We start from the raw sequence: 19,139 nt of genomic DNA on the forward strand, positions 1-19,139 counted from the left end.
GAAACACACTTTTCTGGATCTCTGCTTAGCCAGGGGAGGGTGCGTTGTCAGATAAGCAGTTGGTAAAGATTTGGGACCTGCTTAAGCAGAGGGAGAATTAAACCAGAGAACATTTAGGCAGAGGGGAGCCAAGCCTGGCACTGGGGGATCTAGCTGTACGTGCAACACCACAAACTTTCTGCACATGCTGTATGAAAACTTCTTAAAAAAAAAAAAACGAATGGAAAGGAACATGGAAGATCCCTGCAAATGCCAGGAGTGGCTGTCAGAATCTCCCTGCTGGCTTGGCTGGCTCTGCTCAGGACATGATGTACTCTAGCCCCGAGCTAATGGCCTTGTGTTGTGTTGTGTGTAAAACAGAGGGAGATCCTAGCTCACTCTCCTCTCTGATTAGCTCAACTGAGTTGAATATTCAGGGCCAAATCCTCAGCGGGTGCAACTTGACTGTTGACTTAAGTGATGCTGCACTGATTTACACCCGCTGAGGATCAGGCCCCAGGAGTTCAGCTTTTGTTGTCAGCTAGTGTTTCAGAGAGCCGGCTCCTTCCTGCTGTATCTGAGCGGGGCAGAGACGGAATCAAGTTCAAGAGGTGGAGGAAAAGCCTGGTAGGGTGGTTTCTAGGGCACCTAATCTCTGTCCCTGGCACTGCTGCGTTTCTTCAGCACCCGAAATCCAGTGCAAAGAGTATTGGTACTGCGCCTTCTACCTTGCCCTTTACAGGTGTATGGTTTATTGAGCAACCTGTACAGGTGGGCGGGGCCAGGCCAAGGCCAGAGTTATCTATCCATCTATCTGCCCCTCCCTCTCGGTCTCTCTGGATGAAGGTTAGGTTACCTAATCTGTCTCAGATGTCTGTCGCTGTACTATCTGAATCCTATAAATACATTTAGGCAACATCATTTGTGTCGTTAATGGATCACAACCCAGCTGCCTCCATTTCCGTCCTCGTCCCATGCTGAATGAAGCGCGGTGATGCTGAGCGGCGCTCTAGCTTCGTTAACGGGGGAAGTGCTGGGGGGCTGCACTGTGCTCTGAAGGTGGCTAGATCAGGCTCCACCTGATCCTTGGGAGTAGTGAGTTTGACACTGCAGGGCCCTCCCTCTGCCCAGAATGTCCTACTCCCAAGCCTTGATCCACTTCTCCAATTCAGCCAAAGAAGGAGGTGTAGGGACACCAGAGCAAGAGCTGCGGGGAAATCCCCAGTGCCTTGGAATACACACCACCCCTGTAGGTGTCAGACTATGAGCCGTTCCTGTCAGCTCCTCTGAACTTTATCCACTGGGCCAGTCTTGCCATAAAGGGTCCCTAGCCCAATCGGTACCAAGCTCCTCTTCACTGAGAGGCCCCTCCTTCCGAATTACTGCCTATCCTGGACGAGAGTGTCAGGATTCTTATCCCCCTTGAATCTGGTGGCAGAAGGCATAACCCTGGACGGTCAAACAAAGCTGACCGATGTCAATAGGAGTGTAGCAGCTTTCATTCAGAGGACAGCATGCCTATTGGGCAGGCCATGGCTTGACAGTCCTTCCACCCTGTAGTGAGTTGCACTCAGGTCGGCAGGCTGTGGCTTGTCAATTTCCCAGTGCTCAGGAGTTCTCCCAGACAGATGTGGGGAGAGTGAGAAGTAGGGGGACCCAGGCCACCTCCCCACCAGGGCCAATGGGGGAGAGATCTGGAATGTCTTGATCACCTCTTCCTGGTGCACCTGACCAGCCTCTTGGAGGTGCTCTCTCTTGCTTTCTCAGCAGTCTCAGCCTGCTTTCCTCAAGCCAGGAGTCCCCAATCAGTCCCAGCAGCTCAGTCAGTTAACTGAGCGTTCATGAGCCCTCCAGAGGGAGGGATAGCGTAGTGGTTTGAGCATTGGCCTGCTAAAAACCCACGGTTGTGAGTTCAATCTTTGAGGGGGCCATTGAGGGATGTGTGGCAAAAATTGGGGATTGGTCCTGCTTTGAAGAGGGGGTTGGACTAGATGATCTCCTGAGGTCCCTTCCAGCCCTGATATTTTATGATTCTCTTAGTGTCCAGTTATTCTCCCTCAGTGGGGAGGGGAAAGGGTCCCGCCTGGTTGAGTTTTACCCCCCAGTCCAGACCCTCTCTTGCGGATCGCTTTTTCCCCAGAAGATGCAAACTGCGTACCTCCTGTTAGCCCGCTTCTCCTTCACTTTCCCTCCCTGCTTGACTGGAGTCCCCTTCTGTGCAGATCCTCTACTTGGAGCATAATCTGCTGCTTCCGAGGGGCGGGGCCCTTTTGGCCCGGCACTGCTCGATCACTCCCTTAGTCTCCGTGTGGGGTCTGTAAACGCCATCACAAGGAATAGTTATACAGACTAGGGCCATGATCCTACAAAGACTTGCATGCAATCATGCAAAGACTTTATACTTGCAAGCAGTCCTGTTTAGCTCAATGGGGGCTACTCCTATGTTTAAAGTTAAACTCAGGGTATGTAAATCTTTGCAGGATGAGGTCTTTAGACTCTTTTTGAAAGAACCATGTAGGAGAGAGATGGTAGCAACAGCACAAAGCCCTATCTCGCAATAGGCGTAATAAAATAAATTCCCAACATAACTGAGACACAACAATCACTGTGTGTGAAATCTATACACTTCTCAGGGCAGGGACTGCCTTTATTTCTCTGTTTGCTACAGCAGTGCTAAACAAATAATTGACTAATACTGTGAACCTGGTTTATTCAAGGAAACTGAGATCTTAAATGGTTACATTCTTGTTTTTAAGGAGAAAAGAGACTGCGTTGTACTTCCCATTTGTTTTTGTTATTAGGGCTGATTTGAAGCCAGTTCAATAGGAGATCTGTAATAACTGGAGGTGTTTTCTCTCCTGGGTCTTGGCATTAGTTCTTTCTTGGTTGGTTTGGGGTTTTTTCCACTGTGTACTTCTCATGTAGGAAATCTGTGAGGGGAAAAGAAGGGGTGAAAAAGAAAATGTCTCAAAACCATATGACTATTTTTCAAATCCTAGTAAGGGATCTGGACTGGCTCCCCGCACCCCCACCCTCTCCAGTGTTGCTTTTACTATGGAACAAGTGTATCCCAGATGTAAATGCAATGAACCTGATCTGGTGATCTCTAGCACTGCAGGGGAGCGACTCCTGATTTACATCCGTTTAAAACAGAGGAGGAGGACATCCAAAGACTGAGAGTTCCTGAGTTCCAGAGATGAAGGTGGCCCATTATGAAACACCAGTGGATTATTACAGATTTTATATGAAATCGGCTTGGAATCAGCCCTGATAACAAAGACCAGTGCAGTTTTGGGATGCATTGGCATCACATCTGGGGACAGGGATGGGATAGATCCTCCTCTGATGCATTACGCTTGGAATATTCATTCAGCCCTGGGCGTCTCGTTACCAGAAAGATATTGGTGGTCTGGAAGGAGTTCTGTGGAATGCGACAAAGATAGGAAAGGAGCTGGAAGGAGTGAGGACAGATTTAAAGAGCTACATCTGTACAGCTTGGCCAAGTGATGGCTAAGCCAGGGTACATAAGAATAGTCTGCAGATATTGGAATGGTGTGAGCGAGCACTAATCTGTGGAGGGATTGCTTACCATGACTCAGGAAATAATGAGACAAAATGGAAAACTGACAGCAAGATCTGTGAAGCTTTGGAGTTGTCTCCCAGGGGGAAAGGGAGAAGCCCCATCACCTGGGACATTTAAAATTAGTTTGGCCCAAACACTGCAGCCCTGATCCTGCAATGAGATGCATGCAGGTGGATTCTGTGCTAGTGAGGAGCCCCACTGATTTCAGTGTGGGACCATGTGGCTGCAGAGATTTGAGAGTGCAGAGTCAATCACGGTATTGGGATCTAATAAGTAGACAGAAGAGGGAAGCCCTCCATCAAGTAGGAGATGGACTAGGTGCCTATTCATAGAGCCACAGATCCACAGCCAGAAGGGGCCACTCTGATCATCTATCTGGGTCTTTTCCATCTCAAAGTTCTTTTGGTTCTAGAACCTCTGAGCTCAGGGAAACATCAGGAGGGAGAGGTCAGCAGGAGAGGGGCTGGGTATTTTTTTTAGCTGTTTTTTAACGTACATTTCATTGGTGTATTTGGCTGTCCAGTGTTGCACAGCAAACACATACAAAGCAGAGAGTGGGCCGATTTTTCCAAGAGCATCAGACTTTTCCTATTGTAGAAGATCTGGGCCTTAGCCACCATAACTCAATCCAGGGATGAACTGCCCCAAAGTTCAGGGGACCTGTGGGTCAGAGGTTTGGGTTTGTGCTCATCTCTGGGTATTACAGCTAAGCTTTAGAAAACTATTCCTTTAGTATTATGTTAGTATTATTGTTTGTACTGCAGTTGCATGTGAGGGTGCCAGCAAGGGAATGGGGCCCCATACCAGTAGGCATTGTTCAACCCCACACAGCTAAAAAGACAGTGCCTGCTCCGAAAGCCTTTGACCCCATGATCTGAATGGCAGCATAGATTCTCCCGGCCCTGCCTCCCTTCCTCCCCAGAGATCAGTCAACTCTGGAGTCCTAGCTCAGGCTTGGTCTAGCAAAAAGCACCCATGCTATGGAACAGCCTCCTTTCCGGGGACAGGCAGTGATGGTTCCTTCTCTTCTTTACAAGTGATTCTGTCTGTGTTTGTAGGTTCCCTGCACACGGGCCGGAGTTCTCCACCCCCGGGGAGCGTTCCTGAAGAACAGCAGCAGATTGCTCGGCAGGGCTCCTACACCAGTATTAACAGTGAAGGGGAGTTCATCCCTGAGACTATGGACCAGAATGTAAGTGGAGCTGAGTATCGCCAGCATTAGGCAAATCAGATCATTACAACCCCCAGGGCAAGCTCAATTACTCCAGAGCTGGAGCAGTGGAGAGTTACTAGGTGTTGACCTGTGACACAGGACCTGATCTGGTAGGGGCAAGCAAAGTTTATATTTTATGTGCAAGGTTGCTTTTAGTAATGCAAGACACTGAAAGGCAAGTTGGAGGACATTTCAACTTGGCAACAGGCTGAGGTCTAAGCAAGGCCTAGTAGAAAGTTTAGCTTAGTACAACTGCTTGACCTGAGGTCATAGGATTTTTTGCAATACGTAGCATGTGATAAGCAAGTACCTCACAGAAGCTTATAGGCCACTGGGGGCATATGTAACCATGGAGAAACCACACTTACGTATCCAAACCATTAGGAAATATATGGTGCAAATAGCTTTTGCTAGCAATCAGAACCTTAATTATGGGCCCCCAGAATGACAAACAGGGGCCGGGGGCTGAGACGATGTGAGAGCATCCCAGTCCGTTCCCTGTGATTGCAGAGGGGGTAGAAGTGCTGAGCTGTCCTCCCTGCTTCCCACATCCGGGTTAGCTCCAGCTATGGTTCCTGGCCCCACTATTTTCAACTGTAGTGAAACTGGAGGGGAAAGCAACTTATGCCCCACTCCTTCCCTCTCCATTTGCTCTACCCCAATCCTGCAAGTTTCCCCGTGCAGATGGATCCTGGGGCCCAAGTGAAGTCAGTGGGACAGTCTGTGGGTGCTCGCATGGAGCACCTCGCGGGGTCAGGGCCTTAGAGCCCTGCAGACTAAAAACGCAGCCCTGGTGAGCACTGGCTACGTGGGAGGGATGCAGTGCTGCCCTTTCTTATCACGCGTTCTGGACAACGTTCACAATGTCAAGAAGGGGATAAAAGCCTTAAGAAATAGGCTGCTCTTACTCTGCCACCGAAGAGGATGTAGGGGAAGAAGTGTCTCTGTTGCGTTATCGTGGCCCTTGCTAGCAACACAGATGGGAAGGCTGGGCCAGGGTTTCCATGACAAAGTTATGTTTTCAGAGGTTTGTTATATGGCCATTAATAAACTGAACACTCTCTCTGGGGGAGCCTTGGCAGCAGCTGAGCGCAGATGTCTTGTGCACCTAGCAGCCAAACGCTGGGCTTGGACTGTTTGTAAATGGTTTCTGAGCTGCATTCATTAGGGTTAGATAAAGCGAAGGGAGGCACTAGATCCTCAGCACATGTAAGTCAGCATGTGGCCATTGACTTTAATGGAGCTTCCCTGATTTATGCCAGCTGAGGATTGGCCCCATGCTTTCACTGCTTAGCTGAGGACTTCTAGGTTCTAGTCTTGGCTCTCACTAGCAGTGTACAGTGGGCTGGCCACTGCCCCTCTCCCACCTCCCCGACCCCTCAAGAGGTGGCTGCACTCTAGTGACTTGGCTGCCTGTAGCTGTTCCCCCCGGGGCCAGCCCAGGAGACATGGGGGTTGTAACTCCGGGGGAAGCTGGCCTACTAGTGGTGGGAGTTTGGGGATCCAGGGAATGACAGACCGCACACTCAGCCGCTGCTGGGGACTTTCCCATTGCTCTCCACTGACCCTCTGTGGCCATCATGTGGGGTGGCAACTATGGGCCCCAAGGGATGGAGATCTCCTCGTTGGCTGGATTGCTGCAATGCATCAGTCTTTGGGGTAGAAGTGTGAAGGGGGAGAAATTACGGTTTCCACTGGGACTCTCCTACCCAAACAAATGAGTGTTGCTATGGCAGCCAGTTAAATAGCTGTAACCATAGAAACATCACAGGGACAGAGAAGCATGCTCTAGTACCCTGAGCATAGCCCAGGGAGTGAGGAACTCCTTGGCTTCTAATCCCGGCTCCAAGCCTGCCATACTCCATGGCTCTGGCCAAGTTGCTTAGCTTCCCTGCCTCAGCTTCCTCCTCGGAAAGCTGGGCTTAGCACCGACCCCACAGGGGTGCTGGGGGGTGTTAGTTGTGAAGTGTCTTGTAGATGAAAAGGACTAAGTGGGATTGTTGTTATAACACCGCTGGGTGGCATGGAGAAAACGCCATGGTAGTGGAAGTGTGGGTAGCCTTTGGGGTTCCCTAAGCCACCTAGGAGAACAACTCTGTTGTTAACAATCAGATATAATTAACACAATCTAGTAAAATGTGTCATCCAGGAGCCCACACAAATACAGCATTTATTGACTTGCTGAGCTGGGGAGAGCAGAGTAAAGTCTTTGATCTAACCTCCTTGTTAGCCCTTTACCAACAGAGGCGAAGAGCAGGCTTGTGGTTAAAGGCAGCGACCAGGCAATTCTATTCCTGGGTGTGCCCCAGGTTAACAGGTGGCCTTGGGCAAGTCTCGTATGCCCTGGCTTTCAAAAGCACTGAAAATGTGGAGCTGACTCTGTGCACATTCAGAACTCAGGACGTTAGCCTCTGTGCCTCGATTTCCCTATAGGTAAATAATAATTGAGAAGAAGAAGAATCCATCCCTACTGTGTCAGAGGATATAATGAATTTGTTTGCAAAACGCTTTGAGATCCCCTATTGAACGGGGTAACAGATGTACAGGGCCAGACCCTCCACTGCTGTAAGTCACTGATTTACACCTGCTGAGGATCTGGAGGATTGTCGAAGCCAGACTATTAGGATTTTCCGAGTCAGGGTTTACAGCACGTTGTGTCAATCTTTTCCCTTTTCCTTGCTGTCCAAAGATGCTTGAACCTTTCATCAGCCCTGATGAATCACTCTCTGGGAGCTGCCAGTCCCTGGACAGATCTATAGACAGGTAAGTCAGATACATCACCGTGGGCTTGCCTGCATAAATAAAACCACCACCCCTTCCTATGCAAGTGTCTGAAGGAGGGAAAGGAACTGTTTAAGATGTCCTGCGGGGGTTATTACTAGGAGGAATGGGCCGCACCTAAGCAAAGTGAAATTTAGACTGAATACCAAGAAATAAACCTTAACATGAGAGAGCCGTTAGCCTGCGGAATAGTCTACCTGTGGAAGTTATGGAAGCACCATGCATTGAGTCATGTAATACTGGACTGGGCAAAGGATGGATGGGAACAGTCCTGCACCAGCAAGGGATTAGATAACCTATCTGACCTTTTCCCTCTCCAGTTTCTCTGGTTCTTGGAAGATCTTTTTCCCCTTTCATCCCTCTGGATTTCTATATCACTGGATCGATAACGCCTTAGCTGCTCCCTACTTCCGCTCTACCCATAGTGTATGTTCTCAATTGAGCCTGGTAAATTGAGCAGTCAGACAGACATCCACACCTCCACAGGTGCTAAGGATACCAGAGGAAAAACAACTAAGCTCCTCTGCAAGAAGCAACTAGGACACATTGTGCTAAGTGACTACAGGTCAATCGTTAGTGCTGCCAGTTAAATCCAGACCTGCCAGTGCAATTGTGACAGCAAACTTTCCCCAGTGCAGGTTAGTGTCTCAGATACAATGTCTTTTTCTTTTGGGAAGCCATTTATTTTCCTTATCACTGATTTTCTTTCTTCCCCCATTACTGTTTTGACTATATTATACTAGCATCGCATTAGAGCAGGTTCGATTTGTATCGATCCGATCCTTATGTGCACTCCAACTTTGCACATTTCATCTCTCTCAGCCCAACGCTCCATTGCCTTTTTGTGCCTTGTAATAATTTCCACTCACACAATCGCTCTTCATCAAATGTACATGAAACGTGGGCTCCCTTCCTCCCAGCCCATCCGCTCCTCCTTGATTTTGCAGTGAAGTCTAAATAGCGTTCACCTGGAATAACAGCACAGTGAACACAGCCCAGTTGCTCCTCCAAACCCTTAGAGTGACCTAGGGCCTGATCCAAAGTCCAGTGGAGACTCCCATCAACTTCAGTGGGCTTTGGGTCAGGCCATACTCAGTTAAACCCCACACCACCCTTACTCAGTTCACTGAGTCTAAGGGTGTCTGAGCTGGTGCAGCTTGCATGGTGCGGGGACAGAAGGGAGCAGCGCTTCAAGGAACGCAGCTAACAGGAGGGTGTAAGAAGGTGTCTGTTAAAGCAGATCATCTGGCTCCTTTATACTCGCATATTGGCAAGCTGGTGCAAATAAGACGTAAGGTGCTTGGCTCCTTTAGGATCTCCTTTAATTTGGCCCAGGGACTTCTGTGAGGAACGGCTGCAGAACTGGACCCTTCACTAGGTGCTGCAGATGTTGTTTCCAATTGTCTGGTATTGGCCGAGAGGACAACCTGCATGTGTGGGCAAAAAGAGTAGAGAATTGAAACGTGGGGGCTCTTTCTGTTGGTTACCCAATTCTGTGCCAGCATGTTCTGTACATTAACACCTGACCAGCTCCAACTGTGCCGGCCCACCTGTCTTTGAGTTAGGAGAGAGCAAAGGCTGGTGTAAAGACTCTTCTCCAAACAGCCGAACCTGTCCTGGTTAGAGCTCCATAACTCAAAGCCGTCTTGTCTCAGTTCCTTCCAGGTAACTTCACCTCAGAGGGATTTTTTCTGAGGACCTTATGAGACCGTCCAAAATAAGGTTTAGAATGAAAACTCAGTCTGAACTCAGCAGCCACCACTGATCAAAGTCCCAATACGCTGTCATTCTGCATCGCCTTTTTTACACCAACTGTACCTCAGACTGCTTCATGGAGCTGTAATCTGTTCCCCCCGCTAGCCATATCAGCTGCTCCGTTATCTTGCCTGGGATCAATATCCGGCTGAGAGAGTAAACATTTTTACAGTTATAGAACAAATACTTTAAAGGAGGGTAATGTGCATAATGCAAATCAACACTACACAGCATTTTGATTAAAAATTAGAATGATATAAAATTAACATGTCACATGTTAAATGGATTCAAAAGTGTCTAGAGAATCGTCATCAAGTGAGTCTGTTTCCAGTGGGCTCCTGCAGGGATTTGTTCTGGGCCATAAGCTACTTAACATTTTTATCAATTATCTGGAAGGAAACACAAAATCATCGCTGATAAAGTTTGCAGATGACACACAAATTGGGGGAGCGGTAAATAATGACGAGCACAGGTCACTGACTCCGAGTGAGCTAGGTCACTTGGTGCAAGCAAACAATGTACATTTTAATATGGCTAAATGTATACATCTGGGAACAAAGAATGCAAGCCATACTTACAGGATGGGAGACTCTATCCTGGGAAGCAGTGACTCTGAAAAAGATTTGGGGGTTGTGGTGTGTAATCTGCTGAACATGAGCTCCCAATGTGGTGCTGTGGCCAAAAGAGCGGAATGAGATCCTACAGCGCATAAACACACGAACCTCAAGTAGGAGCAAAAAGGTTATATTACCTCTGTTTTGGGCACTGGTGTGACTGCTGCTAGAATATTGTGTTCAGTTCTGGTGCCCGTAAGTCAAGAAGGATGTTGGTAAATTGGAGAGGGTTCCAAGAAGAGCCATGAGAATGATTAAAGGATTAGAAAACCTGCCTTAGACATGGTAGACTCAAGGAGCTCAATATATTGATCTTAACGAAGACAAGGTTAGGGGTTGACTTCATCGCCCTCTAGAAGTACCTACCTGGGGAACAAATATTTAATAATGGGCTCGTCAGTCTAGCAGAGAAAGGTCTAACACAATCCAATGGCTGGAAGTTGGAGCTAGACAAAGTCAGACTAGAAATAAGGTGTACATTTTTAACAGTGAGAGTAATTAAGCATTGGAACAATTTACCAATGCCCATGGTGGATCCAGCATCAATGACCATTTTAAAATCAAGATTGGATGTTTTTCTGAAAGATCTTCTCTGGGGATTATTGTGGAGAAGTTCTGCACCTGTGTTACACGGGAGGTCAGACTAGGTGAGCGCAACTTCAGTTCTGGCTTTGGAATCTGAGACAATGTTGTTTTTATTCCGGAGGTGGTGATAAGGCAGGCTAACCGATGCGGGGAAGAGAGGAAAGCTTATCATGGGCTGTTATGAAAATTGCCATTTTTCTCCATAGCAAAAACGTTAGTAATACCTAGTATTGTGTAGTGCTTTTCATCATTAGATCTCAAAGTGCTTTATGAAGGAGGTCACTATCATTATCCCCATTTTACAAATGGGGAAACTGAGGCAGAGAGGGGGGATGTGACTCAGCCAAGGCCAATGGCAGAGCCAGGACTAGAACCCAAGAAGCCTGAATCCCTGTCCAGTGATCTGTTCTCTGGGCTTAGCTTAAAGGCCTGATTCTGTAACATACTGAGCTCCCTCCACTCTCCAGTAGACTCAGTGGAGTTGTGGGTGCTCAGCACCTCATGGGATTATCCATAATGCAGGGAGCAAGTAGCTTATTCCCAGCTTTACAGCAAAAGGGAGCCCCTACTGGTTCATATGTACAAAGTGTGGCTGACGGGGGTGTCAGTGTGTAATTCCATGCCAATCAAGTGACGTTAAAAGACCAGGAAAGTTGCAAAGTTGAGCACTCACTTGTCAAGAAATGAGGACTTCAGTTCTGCTCCCTTGTGCATATACATCACTGTGGTACAGTCTTTAATTAAAGGATCCTGTGCTTGTCTTTCCACAGGGTCCCTGCCTCACTCAGTGCACAGAGAGTTCTCCAGCAAAGCACATGCTTAACTTTAAGCACATGAGTGTTCCTGCTGAGTGCCTCTGGTTAAAGTTAAGCACCTGCTTAAGTATTATGCTGGATCTGGGCCTGAATGAAAGAAGCTTGTATAGTAAATTTGTCTGGAGTTCAGTGCATTCTGCCTCGTTCTGTGTAAAAGTAGTATATGATATTATCGATGTATAATGAATGCAAACGCGATTCTGGTCACTGGATCTGTTTGAAACAATAAGGTGTTTCTGTCTCTTCCCACAGCCCGCCCTTTACCCAAACCCCTGTTCCCAGAAGGAAGAGCCAACCCAAAGACAGTCTTGATTGCCTGGGTAAGGATACTTGGGGTTTAGTGTCAAAGTAACAGCACAGCCATGCAGCAGTAATGTGGGCTTTCAAAATAGTGCTGTGTGAATCAGACATAATAACGGAATGCTACTGGGTTAAATCATTCAAAACAAACAAACCAGCTTCACTGCTCGTGTTATAAGTAGCCACTGCAATTCTTAAACCTAGAAAGAAAAGGAGTACTTGTGGCACCTTAGAGACTAACCCATTTATTTGAGCATAAGCTTTTGTGAGCTACAGCTCACTTCATCGGATGCATACTGTGGAAAATACAGAAGAATTCTTAAACCTAGAGACATTTTAAAATCTCAGGTCCCAGTGCTGCAAACAGATACTGCCAAGCTTAATGATCACTGTAACCCTTTTGAAGTGAACAGGACAATTGAGGATCCAAAATGCTATGGGGCCTGATTCCACTCCTCTTTGGCCTGATTCTGAAGTCAGTTTCCTCCTCCTCCCACCCCAAGTCTAAATCAGGAGTAACTCCACTGAAGTTAATGGAGATACACCAATGTAAAGCTCATCTGAGATCAGAATCAGGCCCTTTGCCTAGTAGTAAGCGCTTGCAGGATTGGGCCCTCCTGCTTATTCTATTTGTTTACTTCTTGCCTTTCTCTCATTTGGGAAGAAGAAAATAAGCTACTCAGTTTCACCTTTGTTTATAGTCAGATTCTAATCAGTCTCACTTCCAGATTCTTATGTCCTGTGTTGCTATTGGATTGCAAAATACTGCAAAGGGGAAAAAATTCTCAATTTGCATTAATAAGAGATACAATCAATACCATTGGAAACACCATTACGGAAAGTGTATTGGTAACTTGCAAGGATCTTAGCTTAATACTCAGCTGAGCATAAATGTCCAGCTGGTTAAGTCGTGGAAACTTCATAGTATTGTGATGGCTTTTGCCACTAAAAGAGGGACACATGGCTGTCTGCCGATAGCTGATAACACACTTTTGGCTTGTGGCAGCACTTAGAGATCGAAACCACAGAACTTGAGCTTTAAGTCAATACTTGCAGTGAAGTTTTAATAAGTCCCCGGTGACAGTGAATTCATTTCACTTGAAAACACGACTCCGCATTACTGCTCACGGATGGCTTGTCGTTAACCTCGTGACCTGGCCTTGTTGCTTTTCTTGCTGCCCAAGCCATTGTGTGCTCTGCCCAAGCACTAGAGTAATGCTAAAATCATGCTGAAGTCAGGCTGATGCCAGGAACAGCCTCCAAGGAGCAGCTCCTGGCTTGGGGCTAAGACAAACAATCCTTCAGAATAAGCTGTTTAGTCAGGATTTGATCAGGGAAAAACAGGAGGTGAAAGATGAGGGGGAGGGAATTGAAGATATTTTAATCTAATGTTGTTCTGTGCTACCAGTGATGGCATCCTGTATGTCTCATTATAAATGTTTCTATCCCTATCCATCCAGCCATCCCTTTCTCTCTCATGTAATCTCATTTTAACTCAAATTTTAGCTCTTTTACCCAATGTAATCTCTTGTATCTAACCTAATTTTCTCTCTCTAGTGTTGTTCTGATTTATATAAAACCTCATGCTCCAGGAATTAAACTAATCAAGCATTTGTGGCTCAGCATGACCCCTTAATGAAGGGCAGCTTATTTTACATCTGCCTGCTCTGGGGTTCTTGCACTTTCCTCTGAAGCATCTGGCACTGGCCACTGTCAGTGATGGGATACTGGACTAGATACACCTTGGGTCTGATCCAGTATGGAAGTTCATTAGTTTCCTAACAGAGAGATTTATAACCCTGAATAGAACCAGGCATAGTTCCGTGTAAATTCCCTAACTAATGAGGTGGAGAAACTAGCTGTGGCGTGGGTTAGGACCGTGGCAAAGGGGTTAGGAAAGAGTGGGAAAATGTGTGGGGTCGAGCAGAGAGAAAAGGGAATGGAGGCAACCAGGAACAATGGGAGGAGGAGGAAAGTAGAGAGATGAAAAGAGAAAACAAGAGAGATAGATGTAAAAAAATGTATCCCATTGCAGAACAATGGCTCTTCTCAGTCACGTACAAGAAGTTATGGCCCCAAGAAAGCCAGGTCTAGCTTAGAAAGAGGCAGGAGCAATTGTGATGGGGCCAAACCATCTGAAGAAATAAATATGAACTGGGTTGCTGAGCCTTTCTTTAAATATTGTGGCCCATAGCCTGCTCCTATTGAAGTCCCTGGCAAAGCTTGCGTTAGCTTCTTGGGGCCAAGATCAGTCCCCTTTGACCCCAGCCTTCTATCCGCGATGGGCAGATTTCAGAAATGAGCCATAGAGAGTGTTCCATCTTGGGAATGAACAATCTTCTGCCTGGTCTCTCCATTGCATTTTCATGTAAAGAACAGAACTTCCAACAAGAAATGCTCCAGGAGTTCCTCACGGAGCTGATCTAACCGAGACTTTTCTCATTCTCTCCTGTCAGATTTCGATATCCCGTTTTGTGAGCGATTCGGGAAAGGTGGAACCTTCCCCAGGCAATATCACCTTTCCCAGAGCCGCAAGGACTATAGTGACGGTGAGACAATGACCAGTGTGTGCAGGCTTGGGGGAAAGGCTCGCTGATGGCCTAAGCCAAGGAATAGGGCATTGGCCTGGACAGGAGCAACTTGGCTTCAGTTCTTGGCTCTGCCGCAGACTTCCTGTGTGACCGTGGGCAAGTCATTTGAACTGCTCTGGGCCCATGTGGGCACTGCTGGCACACATTGTAAGTTCTCTAGTGCGTGTTAATGTAGTTACTCTTTGAAATGGGACTGTTAACACAAACTAGGGAACTTTTAGTGCACACCAGTAGGGTCCACATGGGCCACTTAGTGAGCAACACACTAGTGTGCGCTAGGATTTGCACCCTTCTGGCGTGGACTAAAGCACTGCGCAGACACCCCCTAACTCCCGTTCTCTCAGATGGCCCTTTCCATGGGCGCCGACTTACACTCTACCCAGGGGGGTGCTCAACGCCCCCACTCCACCCGTTCCCCCAAACCCCTGCCCCGCCTCTTCCCCACCTCTTTCCGCCCCCTCCCCGCTCCTCCCTCTCCCTCCTGGAGCCGACCTGCGTGCTGTGAAACAGCTGTTCGCGGAGTGGGGGGGAGTGATCAGCAGCAGGAGGAGGTGCTGGAAGGGGGGAAGGAGGGAGGCTTGGCTGCCGGTGGGTGCTACGCACACGCTAATTTTTCTCCGTGGGTGCTCCAGCTCTGCCTCAAAGAACTTTGAGTAAATACTGGGAATTAGACTCCAAGTTGCACTGTGATTTTTTTTTTAATTTTTTTTTTTTTTTTTTTTTTTTTTGTAAATAAGTATAGCTGGTGGAAACTAGTGTGTGGCCACTCTTACTTTCATTTAAACCTGGCTTTTGTTGATTTACTTTAAACTGATTCCTTGACGAGTTAACCTAAGGTTTTAATCAACTTAAAAATGCCCACGCAGGGTTTTGCATCAGTTTAACCAAGGGCTTGTCTACACTGTGGTGCAGTATGGACTAAGGGGGTATGAATTGCAGAGTGCACCGGACAGTTAGGCTCTCACTGCCCTGTGTGGACACTGCAGCAGCGTCTCAATGGGACAGTTAGAGCACAATGCTTTGGTGCGCTCTGCAATTTACACCTCCATAGCAAAGCAATTGAAACAGGTACGCTTTGAATTCAGACAGGGTCTGAGTGTATGACAAGACGTTGCATGTCCTTGTCAGTAATTCTCCTGCTTTCCTCACAAAGGCCGAAGGACTTTCCCAAGAAGTTACGTCCCTCAGGAGAATCGGTTTCAGCTCGTCCCTTCCAGCAGGACAAAGAGCTTCAATGGGGACAGCAAGCTCCTCACCTTACAGTACGAGGAACACAGGACCAAATGGTGGATTGACTGTGACAAGGGACTGAAGGTTTTCAGCACGTCCCCCAGCAAGTCCAGGAACTGTGAGTGAATTTCAACAGGTTGCTGTTTAGAATCCCAGGCTGTGATCTTGTCTTCTAAGTATGGTCAGGCGGCGCTGGTGTAGGGGAAGCCTCCAAGGAGAACTCAGGGGCTTGGGTGGTTAAGCAGATGGCACTTCCCTCTCAGTCCTGAGTCAGTACTGAACCAGTGCCACAGCATGGTGTTCAGGGGCGCTGTGCTCCCGGGATACGGCTCTAAGAGAAAGCCCCGACGTCTCATGGTCATTGAAGATCTCCTGGCACTTTCCATAAAGATAGGGGTGTTCTGGGCAAATTCAATCCTGGGCAATTACATTCCACCTGCAGCTACAGTGGGATAAATGATTCTCCACTTTCTGCTCTGAACTGCCGAATAGCAGTGCTGTGCCCTGTTAACCAGCGCTCGTGTTCCACTCCAGCAGTGGCTGCACGTCAGTGGGGGGCGCAGACGGGACTCCCAGCGTTACACAGCAAAGCATTCTCAGCCCTTGCAGGAGAGAAGGCGCTGTATCAATGTACATCCTTGGGCCTGATCCTGCTCTCACTTACACTGGTGTAAATCAGGGGTAAGCCAGTGGAGTGAGTGGGATGGGAATCAGGCTCTAAGTGTTGCTCTTTGTGGTAGGTGCTAATGCACTCTGTGTGCCCGCACTCATTGCATAGCAGATTAGATCTGCATTGCAAAGGATCCGGTGAACCATAGGCTGTGTCCTGACTGTGCCATCCATGTCCTTCCTGCAGCCCTGCAGGCGCCAGTGAACTGGAGGTTGGGGAAGCTCCTTGGCAGAGGGGCCTTCGGAGAGGTTTATCTCTGCTATGACGCAGACACTGGCAGGGAGCTGTCGGTGAAGCAGGTGCCCTTTGACCCAGACAGTCAAGAGACAAGCAAGGTGAGTGTGAGGGCTGGACTGAGCCTTCCTGAAGAGCTTATGGGGTTGTTTAAACGGCGGGTCACAACTGGGGGCGAGGGAGTCGCCCCCAGGTGGTTTTTTGGTGCCGGGGGTTCGGGGACACAATCATCCTGCCCTTCCCATATTGCTGAGTGGGATGGAGGTCCTGAGATGGGGTCTACTGGCATCTGTTGTCACCCATGTCACCACTAGGTGATGGATGAATGCCGTGCGTAGTTCCTGTATGTGCTGTGCTGGCCATCCTGGCTCAGAGCCATTCATGACTTGCCACAGAGCCATGGACAGCTGCCACGGCCTAAGCCATCCAGTGACCACTCATCTTCCCCTCCAGGACCTGCATGATGCTAGCCCAGCCTACATTGCCAGTCTCCTTTCTGCTCTTCTGTGATGCCAGCCCCAGGGCTCCATTCACCACCCTCCACTCCCATTTCTGGATAGTCCATTTGCCCAGCCTCTGCTTTTCCCTCATGCCCACCCCTCCTGAAAGCTTGGTGCTGCCCATATGAAACAAGGGAATAAGTACATCTCTGCCTGCCTGCATCTCTCTCTAACAATCCCAAGCAGAGTCCCTGCTCTGCCTTTCCCAGAGCATCCTGTCAGTCTTTTAGGCTGTAACCTCCTTGGGAGAGCAGCCATCTTTCTTCTTGGATCTTGTACAGTGCGAGGGATATAGTCAGTGCTTCAGAAATCCTCTAGGAGAGGAAGCTTGAATGTGGCTGTATTTCTGTGACGATGAGACGTTCGTAGGTCTTTCTTTTCATCGTGTAACGTTCTGTATCGTCGCAGGAGGTAAATGCCTTAGAATGTGAGATCCAGCTGTTGAAGACCCTCCGCCATGACAGGATAGTCCAGTATTACGGTTGCTTGCGGGACCCGGAGGAGAGGAAGTTGTCTATCTTTGTGGAATACATGCCAGGGGTAAGTGTGACTGCAGCCAACCCATGTGGTTATTTATAGAGATGGACCTGAACCAGAGAGCTGAATCCAAACGCCTCCCAGCTCGGGTGAAGTTTGGATCTGAAAGTCAAATTTCGCAACCTGGCCCTTGTCTAAAATGGGCCAAATCAAAATCCTGATTCCAAACGCCCCTGAAATTTGGGGCAGTCAGATCCTGATTTGAAGATTGCAGAAGGGCCCTATCTGTGTGACACAGCCTGGAATGTGGACACTGCCGAATTTGGGATTGGATCCAGATGTGAATCCAATCTCTGCGGCTTGGGCCCATCCCTTGTTATTTATTACAAAGCACTCTGGGAAAGGTTAATTGTAGTACTATCCGCACACAGCTATCATGGGTTATTTATTTATTCTGATACGTGCACTTTGAAAACACAACATTGCTAATTATCTGGTCCTTGGAGACCAAGTCATCTCGTGGTGATGCTGTTTTATCATGTCAGGACGTCACCAGGTCACGACTCTGTTCGTGCAGAGTGAAATATTTCCAGGGGCAATATAAAATCAAGATGTTTTGATGTTCTGCTAAGTGGCGCAGGGGATGTAACTTATATCTTTTCTTACTACTTTAGCACGTAAGTTAAACCAGCGTAAACTCCCTGGAGTAGAGCTTCACCTAGTGTAAACAGAGCAGTGCTGATTTACACTGGGTGAGGATCTGGCTCCCTCAGCCCCACCTACCCATGTGGTACTTACACCTTCTTACACATCATCTCTGGATTTGTCCTCTAGGCTGTGAGGGAGCAAACCTGTGTTTATTCATAGATTTTTAAGGCCAGAAGGGACCATTCGATTATATAGTCACAAATAGCTTTGGTATTTGGCAAACATGGTAGAAAATGCCCCATCAGATCCACATGAATGACAATTTGAACTAACCCCCTAGCACAATCCCCTCTCTCTAACCACAGCCCCATGAGCCCATTTTGTTTCTGGAGGCTATCTTTCTGATCCCTGACATAAACCCCCATGCATGGGACCAAAAGGATAAGCCCAGTGCAGTGTAATCAGTCCCCTCGCTGTTTGTTCTACAACATGCTCATGTCTGTTGCTTGCCAGGAAGCCAGCGTTTGTGCCGGGGCTGTTTCCTGTTCCTGGATCGGAATGTTTGTTTTCCTTCCGATAAACTAGCGCTCAGGCCAAGTAAAGAATGACTTTCACTTTACGGCAACAGCTTATTTCACAACATCAGTCCAGGGCTCTGCTTTTTCTGTACTGTTGGTGGAAGAGGACCAACTCCCAAGCTGTACGGAGCAGCAGTTCTGAAGTGCTGCATCTGGCTGAGATTCTGATTTAATGCAGCTGGCTAGGCAAGAGCTGTGTGGGGTCTGCGTGGGGCCTTCTGCACCATGCCTGACTCTAGCAGGCATCGATAGCCTGTCTGTTTGTAATTCACCCATTTAAACAATTGTTGGAGTGTCTTCTGCACACACACAACCCGCATCCTCCTTTAAATTATCTGAGGGTGAAAGGGGCTGGTCTATTTGATTCTAGTACAAGATGAGATCCTTAAAAGGGCCCTGCCTCAGTGCAACCTTCACGTCCAGTGCCCACCCCACCGACTGAGATCCACAGAAGGTCAAAGAGTGGAGGGCTCAAATGCCTAAGCAAAGATTTTCCATCAGAGGACATTTACAGAACCCCAGATGATATCCAGCTGTAGGGGGGAGGGCCCCTGATAGGTTCCTCCCACTGGAAGGCCATTGACCA

General features: G+C 48.0%; 1 protein-coding gene across 11 annotated transcripts in view; it reads left to right on the forward strand.

Annotated features, from left to right (window-relative positions):
• The window catches only part of LOC102931859 (mitogen-activated protein kinase kinase kinase 3), a 117,974-nt gene that overhangs the window by 86,987 nt on the left and 11,848 nt on the right, over window positions 1-19,139 (forward strand). For all 11 annotated transcript variants that reach the window (XM_037891166.2, XM_037891167.2, XM_043541617.1 and 8 more), the window contains 7 exons: window positions 4,621-4,754; window positions 7,465-7,538; window positions 11,578-11,645; window positions 14,082-14,174; window positions 15,370-15,564; window positions 16,303-16,451; window positions 17,259-17,390. In XM_037891166.2, the coding sequence (XP_037747094.1) occupies window positions 4,621-4,754; window positions 7,465-7,538; window positions 11,578-11,645; window positions 14,082-14,174; window positions 15,370-15,564; window positions 16,303-16,451; window positions 17,259-17,390 (845 nt within the window). The remainder of the gene's footprint in view (window positions 1-4,620; window positions 4,755-7,464; window positions 7,539-11,577; window positions 11,646-14,081; window positions 14,175-15,369; window positions 15,565-16,302; window positions 16,452-17,258; window positions 17,391-19,139) is intronic.

Source organism: Chelonia mydas, chromosome 2 (assembly GCF_015237465.2).
Source record: "Chelonia mydas isolate rCheMyd1 chromosome 2, rCheMyd1.pri.v2, whole genome shotgun sequence".
In the NCBI taxonomy this organism is placed as follows: Eukaryota; Metazoa; Chordata; order Testudines; family Cheloniidae; genus Chelonia; species Chelonia mydas.